This window comes from Physeter macrocephalus, chromosome 6, assembly GCF_002837175.3.
Source record: "Physeter macrocephalus isolate SW-GA chromosome 6, ASM283717v5, whole genome shotgun sequence".
NCBI lineage: Eukaryota > Metazoa > Chordata > Mammalia > Artiodactyla > Physeteridae > Physeter > Physeter macrocephalus.
The window spans coordinates 87584725-87593036 of record NC_041219.1 but is presented as its reverse complement, the minus strand read 5'-3'; the positions used below and the strand labels follow the sequence as shown (position 1 = coordinate 87593036).

Sequence of the window (8312 nt, the reverse complement as noted above, 5' to 3'; positions counted from 1 at the left end):
TCAGGGCTCCGGCTGGGCAAGGAGTGGACAAACCCATCTAGGGGACATCCTGGAAGAGCTGGAGAGGAAGAGGAAGGTGACTCAGTGGCTCAAAATGTGGCCTCTGTCTGCCAGCCTCTTCCTGAGGTGCTGGACAGAGCTCTGGCTGCCCTACCCTCCCCAAACATTAGCAATGGCCAAACTGTCTTTTCACCTGAGCTGTGGTGTCAGGGCCCAGGACCAGGTGGTTTCCTGAATCTTACAGCCAAAGGAGATAACACAAGGCTGGGAAGAACCTTTGGGAGGATCCGGTCTAAGCCAGGCCGGAACCAAGGCCCCACGCCCCCTGGTTTACTGCTCTTCTCAGGACTCCATGGTAATGGAGTAATGGTGTAAGGGTGCCTCTGGCCTGAGCGGAGGAGTCTTAGGGAGGGCAGGGTCCTCTCCCTGCAGCCCTCAGAGCTGAGACTCTCTCCTCTGTGTTGAACAGATGGATAAATGGAATTCATAGGAATCTGCCCCACTTCTCCCCTAAAGGAGACCCACAGTTCTTCCTCCTTATGTATCCTGTTCTACTGTTTTCATTTGAAAAACTCCCTAGGCTGTCTGATCTAAATCTCCCACTCTGCAATTTAAATGGAGCAAAGCCCACCTCACCCTCTGCTAACCGCCCCACCCTCCTTGCTTTGCTTTTTAAAAAAAAAATATTTATTTATTGTCTTCATTTATTTGGGTTTTTTTGTTTGTTTTTTTATCTTTGGCTGCGATGGGTCTTGTTGCGGCATGCCAGCTTCTCTCTACTTGTGGCCTGCGGGTTTTCTCTCTCTAGTTGTGGCACACAGGTTCCAGCGCACATGGGCTCTGTAGTTTGTGGCATGCGGACTCTCTTGTTGAGGTGCGCGAGCTCAGTAGTTGTGGTGCAAGGGCTTAGTTGCCCCGTGGCATGTGGGATCTTAGTTCCCAGACCAGGGATCGAACCCACATGCCCTGCCTTGGAAGGCTGATTCTTTACCACTGGACCACCAGGGAAGTCCCACTCCTTGCTCTTCCTTCCTACTCATCCCGGTGCAGAACTGGCTACATAATTTGTGGGGCCCAGTGCAAAATGCTGGGCTCTTTTTTCAAGCATGATTAAGAATTCCAAGATGGTGCCAGCAGAGCATTAAACCAAGCGTGGTATCTGTACAGGTTGGACACCCACGAAGTTGGCCCTGCCCTAGTATCAAGAGCAATGCTTGAACTCAATATTCATAGCTTGTCCTGAAAGGTCAAGTTGTCCAATCCCCTGCCTTCATGTCACCTGCCTTCCATAGGTGAGAATCTCCTTGAAGTTTCACCCCACATACCTTTCCTAGGATCTCCAGGCCTCTGCTTCACACACTGCTGGGAAATTCTTCTAAATGTCTAAATCTAAGTCCTAGCCCTTTACGCCTGTTTCCTCTTATTCTGGCCTCACTGAATATGGGGAACAGCTGGTCCTTTTGAGTAATTAATTCTTGTAGACTTGGACGCAGTCTGTAATTCCTTTTCCCTTTCCTCATTGGGCTGAGTCTCCAGTGCTTTCTCCAACTCTGCGTCCCTCCTCTGATGCCTTCCCCAGGTTCTCTGTGTTTTGTGGAAAGCATGGGGTGCACAAGAAGCCCCAGAGAGCACCCATCAGGGTCCAGAGGGCTCCATGCTCTGGAGAGGTGGGGAGACTCCAGCACGGAGGAACAGCCACCCTGCATCGGGCCCCGTCTTCCTCCTCCAAAACCTGCTCTCCTTTTATCTGTTTCATGAACTCTTCCCAGATAAAGTCCCCCATCCCCACTGACTCTCCCCAGCGATGCTCAGTTCTTGTCCATCTCGATGTTTCTGTTCTCAGTGTGTGTTTCAGACTGAATGCTTCCCTTGGGGAAGCCCCCCCTTCCACCTCTCAGAACACAGATCTGTGGGCTGGGATGGGGAAGGGTTTATCAGAAACCACAGCAAGGCACGGGGGAGAGTGGATATGAAAGGTGGACACCAGCCACACTCCCAGTTCTCCAGCTAATAGTGTGCTAAAGCGGCCACTATAATCTGAAAGAGCAGATACTGTAATCCCATAGTACTTCCTATTGGCTGCAGGACACAGTTCTGCCCTGACACTGAAATTTGGGTGTGCCTTGGTTCTGGAATTCACAAGGCTCACAAGTTGTGAAGCAGCTGTGGGTGGGGGCTGGGAAGGGTTTCAGCAGAGGAAGTGAGGTCAGTCAACAATTGATGCTTGTCTGAGCCTTTAGTCATTGTCTCCCCCAGCCTCTATTCCTGTCGAAGAGGGTGTGGGGGGCTGGGAGGGATGTCCTGGCCCATCTTACAGGATCCTCATATTAGAGCAAGACACCTTAGAAGTCTGCTTCTGCTTCTAACACCAACATCTTTCCACCTGGCTCTGAGGCCATCACCTCCCCAACCTTTTCATTTATTAATTGAATTAAACACTTTCATGGAGGTCCTGTGCCAGGCTCAGCCAGCTAGCATCTTTGCTACGAACTGAGATAAGCATCATGTCCCTTCATTCTCCTGACAACCCTATGAGGCTGGCACTGTTTAGTATGCCCATTTAGCAGATGGGGGACTGAGGCATGGAGAGGTGTCACTTGTCTAGGGTTATACAACTAGTCTGGATTCTGACTTCAGAGTCTTTGTGGATAACCTGGAGGCCAGGGATAAAGTGGAGTCCTGCCTTCAGGCTGCTCACAGTGGTTGGAGCAAAGCAAGACAACAGTGTCACTGTTCTGAGCCCAGGCATGAGGAGGAAGGTTTGCTTCTCTCTCCAGGAGAAGCCATTCTGCTCCCCTCCCCAAAGCATCTTGTCCGCCTTGTCCCAGCAGTGTCCTGAGGGAGGCTCCCAGTCCCCAGCTCTAAAGCTCCATTTGGTGGGGTGAAGGGCCGGCCTCGAAGGGGGCAGTCCAAGGCAGTTCCCAGCCTCTCCCTCCATTCTGGCCGCCCCTAGGGCACAGAGGCATCCCTGTCACTGAGCTGTGCTACGGCCGGCCGGAGGGGCTCAGACCGTCACCACTGACTCAGAGCTGCCCCATCTGGGCCTGTTTACCCTGCGCTGAGTGCTGAGCAGTGAGAGGCTGCGGAAGGGGGTGAAGGGGCCCAGGGAGGAGGCTGAAGGATTTGGACGGACTGGGGAGTCCCCGAGGGAGGGGGGGGGTAGGGCGGAGCCAAAATATTTCGGACCCTGCCAGCCCCAAAGTCTGCCCTTGCTTCTGAGCCTCCTAGGCGGAGGACCTGGAGTTTTGGGTGGGAAGACGGGTAACTTCTCTCCATTCTGCCCTCCCCGCATGTCGTTCCCTCGGTGCCCCCCTACCCATCCAGGATTCCAGGCCGCCCCTCAGCGGCTCTGAGCCGGGAGGGGCACCTCCACCTCCACCCCTCCCCCGGCCGGCCCTCGTACGGTGCCTAGCGTCCCAGCACTGGCCCCCACGGCTCTGGGCCTGAACCCCACGAGACCCCCGCGGCCCAAGGCCAAGGCCCGCCCCCTCGGGGAGGCGGATGTGGGAGGCTGGGGGCGGGAGCGCGGCCTTGATCCCGGGCGGGGGCAGCCGAGGGGGATGCCGCCCTCGGGATCTGCAGCCGCGCAGGGGAGGGTCCGGCCCTGAGCCCTGGCGAGGGTCGAGCGGGCGGCCGTCGGCTAGCTGGGCAATAGGAAACGGTTTATTAGGAGGGAGTGGTGGAGCCGGGCCAGGCAGGAAGACGCTGGAATAAGAAACATTTTTGCTCCGGCCCCTTTCCCAGTCCCGGGAGGCCGCCGCGCCAGCCGCGCCGAGCCAGCCCCTCCCCGGCCCCAGCCCTGCCCGGCGGGGCCGCGCCCGGACCCCAGACCCTGGCCCGCTGTCCAGCGCCCCTCGTGCGACCGCGGCCGCCGCCGGGGAGGGGAGGAGGCCGCCCGCTGCACGCTCGCGCCGCGCTGCCCGCAGGGCAGGCCCAGAGGTGAGTCGAGGTCCGCGGGCCGGGCCGTTGCGGGGGCGCGGCTGACCCCAACCTCGGTGGGCCCTTCCCCATGGCATATCCCAGAGAGACCCTCAGAGAGGTCGCCGTAGGGTCAGTCCCAGCTCCTCGTAGTGCAAGCCGCCCCTCGCCCTCCACCAACATCTGCCCATCACCCCACCTAAGACTGGAGGGGGCTGGACCGAACCCGCACTGGGAATCAGAAAACTTTGCTCCTGGGGCCCGTCACTTAGCTTCTCTCTTCTCTCATCCTCATCCATAAAATAAGCAGAAGGATCCCTGCCCTCCTTCACTTACAGAGAAGGGGGTCACATGTCCTTCCAGGAACCTGGATTGACCTGGGGGTGGGTGTCTACTCCCAGCACTGTTGCGCCTCCCCTTGAAGCCCATCTTTCCCAGACCAGTCCTGGCCGCTTTTGCCGAAGGAATCTGACACTATAACTCCCTCCTCCAAACCTCAGTTCCAACCCTGTGTGGTCAGGTAATCCCCGACGCATGGACTTCCTTCAGGATCCAGGGCAGAGGGGATCCCAGTCTCCCTCCAGCCTGGGACCCCAGGTTTTCAGTCTGCCCTGGAGGTCAGTCTGGAGACCAGTGCTGTTATGACCATCTCAGGGCTGGCCACCCAGCCAGCAAATAACTGGACAGCAAATAGCGCACCCAGAGCTATGTGTGTGTGTGTGTGTGTGTGTGTGTGTGTGTGTGTGTGTGTGTGTCAATTTTCCAGGAAGCCGTGAGGGAGCAAAGGGAGGGCTGGGTGAAGCAATCCTGGGTGCCTGTCATCGCACACCCCGCAGAGCAGCATTTATTTCCATCTCCATATCTGAAAGACACTTAGTCCTCATTTCTTCTCTAAGGACAGGGGCAGAGCGGCCGATAGCTCTTACCCTCTCTATACGGGCAGCTTCTGGCTGAGTCAGGGTCTGTCCGACATCTCTTACCCCTTACTGTTTGTTTGTCCTGGTACCTGTCCTCTCATCTTACCAGGTGGTTAAAAATAGCTACCATTTATTGAGTACTTACTATGTAGACACTTAGATACATTTTTGTCATGTAATCCTGGCCACAGCCTAGCAGAAGAGGTGTTATTATGTCCATCCTACAGAAGAGGAAGGAAATTCAGATTTGAATCACTTGTCCAAAGCTCCATGGATGGTTGGGTTTTTAGTAACATTTGTTAAGTGCTTACTGTGTACCACTTAGTACCCTGCTAAATAATTTTACTCCATTATACCTATGAAATGAGCACTATTATTATTCCCCATTTTTCATAGGGGAGCCGAAGCCTCAGAAAGTTCAAGTAACTTGCCCCAAATCTCATTGCCCTAAGTGGTAGAAGCAGGATTTGAATCCGGGTCTACATGATCCAGAGAGACCACAGGCTGACCTCTGTGCTATACTGTGCTGCGTTTGCATTCTGTCTGAGATCCTAAAATCCAGACTTGATGCCACATCCCAGCGCTGTGAAGTGATGCAGATGAAAGTGCTTTGTGACGGTAAGGGGCAACCCAGGATGAGCAGCTCAGTCTGGTCCTCTGCTGTATGGTCCTCTGCCGATGTTTAGAGCTTCCAGCCCCATGACAGTCACTGCTGTGCCGAGCCACTGCTGCTGATGGGAGCCGGTTATATCAACCCTCAGGTGTGCTGGGGAGAAAGGCACTGACATCCACCTTCTGAGCACACCTCTACTCGGCTTCTCCCCAGCTAGGGCTAAGCCTACAGCCAACAGATGATTTCTAAACAAACCGCATTTGGGCAGCAGGTGATGACAACTGCAGTCTGTTAATGCAATACCCGCTTGCTCTTTTTCCTCTTTTGAGGGACCTACCTAACACCAAACAACTGCAGAAATAAAATGACCAAGTGAGGATTTATTACCAGCAATTTAAGTTGATCAAGACATACCTGGTGATTCTGGGCAAGAAACCTGACATCCCTGAGCTTCCGTTTCCCTATTGGATTGTCGTGAGGACTAAATGAGATCAGCCATCAAAGTTTGGTGCTTAGCACATAAGTATTACTCAGAGGAGGTTAACTCTTATTACTAAGAATTTCACAGTGGTAAGCTAATATTTGAAATTAGTTTAGCATTTGTGATTTCTGGCTTAAAACTGTGATGCTTCAGTCAGCAGGAGATCTTTCAAGAAGTTTTGTTAGACATGAAAGGAGTCCACCAGTCCCCAGGAGTCTGTTTGTGCTAGAGTCAAGTCTCAAGGCGAATCAGGCAGGGTCAGCTCGGAGTTGGGACTGATCTGGACTCAGCACCCTCCTGTACTTAATCTCACGCCAGGCCCGGTTAAAAATTGGACAGTCGCAGTTTGCCTCCACTACATTCCCAGGATTAGACGAGAGGCAGATTCTGCAAATGCTGCCAAGCCCTCCCTGCACTGTTCCTGGGCCCCAGAGGCTGGACATGTCCTGAACAAAGCCCGCGCCCTGTCCTCCCTCTGCAGTGTCTCTGAGTCCCTGGTTCCAGTGTTTAGCCTCGTCTGTCCCTTCTCCAGTAGAAGAGGGGAGAGGTCCCCGGGTAGGAATTAGAGTCCCTGACCCATGCACTCCACTCCCACTCACCCAGCGGGGTCCTGCCCAGTGAAATGAAAGCATGGGGACCAGTCAGCATTGTGTAGGACCCAGTTCTCAAAGTGTGGTACCCACACAAACTGATCAGAATTAGCTGGGGAAATTTTTTAAAATGCATGTTTCTTACTGGTCCCAATGGACTAAATCAGAATCCGGAGTGGGGGTGAGACCAAAGAATGTGCATTTCTAATGAAGCACTTCAGGTGATTCTGCTGCATAATTGTGTAGGTGAGAGGGTGCACTGGAGCACAGAGAAGTGAAAGCATGGGTAGAGGATTCTAGAAGGCTGCTGGCTATCATCCTATTGTTACCCCCTTTTGCTTCTTGCTGCATACTCCCTCCCTAGCTGCTTTCTGGGCAAAGACTGCCAAGGATGGATTCTCGCCCTTACCCCAGTGGGCAAATTCATCTTGTCTGGGGCTCCCTCTCCAGCCACCAGTCCCACTGTAGAGTGCTTGCCAGACTCCCCACTGCCTTCTGGGAGGGGCAAGAGGCAGGAGGTCAGGCAGAGGCTGGGGACACAGCTGCATCAGCCCAGGGCTCTGTTTCCTCCCCCAGCCCTGGGCCTCTGGGGCAGAGGAAGCCCAGGCAGGAAGGCCAGAGCTGCCACCAGCCAGAGAGGCCCACGAAGCGCCCCCCTCGCCCCCCCCGAGTCATCCTGCCCTCAGAGCCCCAGCATCATGGATCTTCATTTGGCACCACTCTTAGACTAGGGGACTTCTGCAGCCTATATGGCCATATGCCCAGCCCTACCAGCCTTACCATATCACGCCAGAAGACATTCCCCCTCCCTCATGGCAGCTGCCTCTACCTGGGGATCCAGTCCCCAGGCACACACCTGCATACTCTCCACCATTCAGAAAGTCCTTCTTGCTGTCTGACCTCAGTCCTTCTTGCTGCAGCCTCAGCCCTAATCTTCTCATTCTAAACCTTTGAGAAATGAAGAAGGGGGGTGGGTTCTGAAGCACTAGATGGTTTGGGAGCTGAGATGGGGACTGTTATAGATCAGAATTACTCCCCTAATGCTCTCCACCAAACTTCTGGAAAAGTTCAACCGGCCACAGAAGGTCAAACATTCAACATCTAAGTAGGTTTCACTTCCCTTCCACATCACTGGCCCTACCCCCACTCTTTTCCCAGGATGGCAAGGAGAGAGAAGGGGGCCGGGGAGTGGCTCAGAGAGGGCGTCTTATACTCTGATGAGGGTGCAGAGAGGTTCCTTCACACCTGGCACAGCCCAGCACTCTCCAAGCTTTGTATGGTTGTTACAACCCTGAGGGCTCAGACGTGGGCTGCCACCCTGGACTGGGATATGGAGTAGAAAAACACTGGACTGGGAGTCTGGACCCCTGGGTTGTACTCCTGGTACTGCCACTGAATCCTGCCTGACCTTGCACAAGCCTCCTCTCCTGACTGAGCCTTAATCCCCATCTTCTCTAAAATAAGAGCTGGGCTTTGTGATTCACAAGGTTTCCTCCTAGGACTCCATCATGGGGGTGTCCCAGCCCCGGGTGGCTCCTGCAGAGCCTGTAGCCACTCCAGCCTGCCCTGAGAATATGCCCTTCTCCCTGCTGTGCGTGACTCCTGCCTGTTCTATCCAGACCCCAATCTAAACAATCTTGATTCCTGTTCCCAGCTTGGCGGGACCCTGAATGGCAGGAAGTGAAGACAGGAGCCTGTTTATGTTTGAGGCAGCCAGGCGGGGGGGGGGGGGGGGGGCGGGGGCACTGGGAAAGGGGTGGGCAGGGGTGGGGGCTGGGAAGGGGTGGGCAAGA

General features: G+C 54.6%; 1 protein-coding gene across 3 annotated transcripts in view; it reads left to right on the top strand.

The window, feature by feature from the left end:
* Positions 1–3246: 3246 nt before the first annotated feature.
* The window catches only part of ACVRL1 (activin A receptor like type 1), a 27075-nt gene continuing 22009 nt past the window's right edge, over positions 3247–8312 (top strand). For 2 of the 3 annotated variants that reach the window (XM_055085631.1, XM_055085630.1), the window contains exon 1: positions 5344–5453. In XM_055085631.1, the coding sequence (XP_054941606.1) occupies positions 5429–5453 (25 nt within the window). In that variant the 5' untranslated portion in view covers positions 5344–5428. Of the gene's footprint in view, positions 3262–3744; positions 3940–5343; positions 5454–8312 lie in introns of those variants that run through there. The other variant, XM_024122960.3, reaches the window with a different exon arrangement.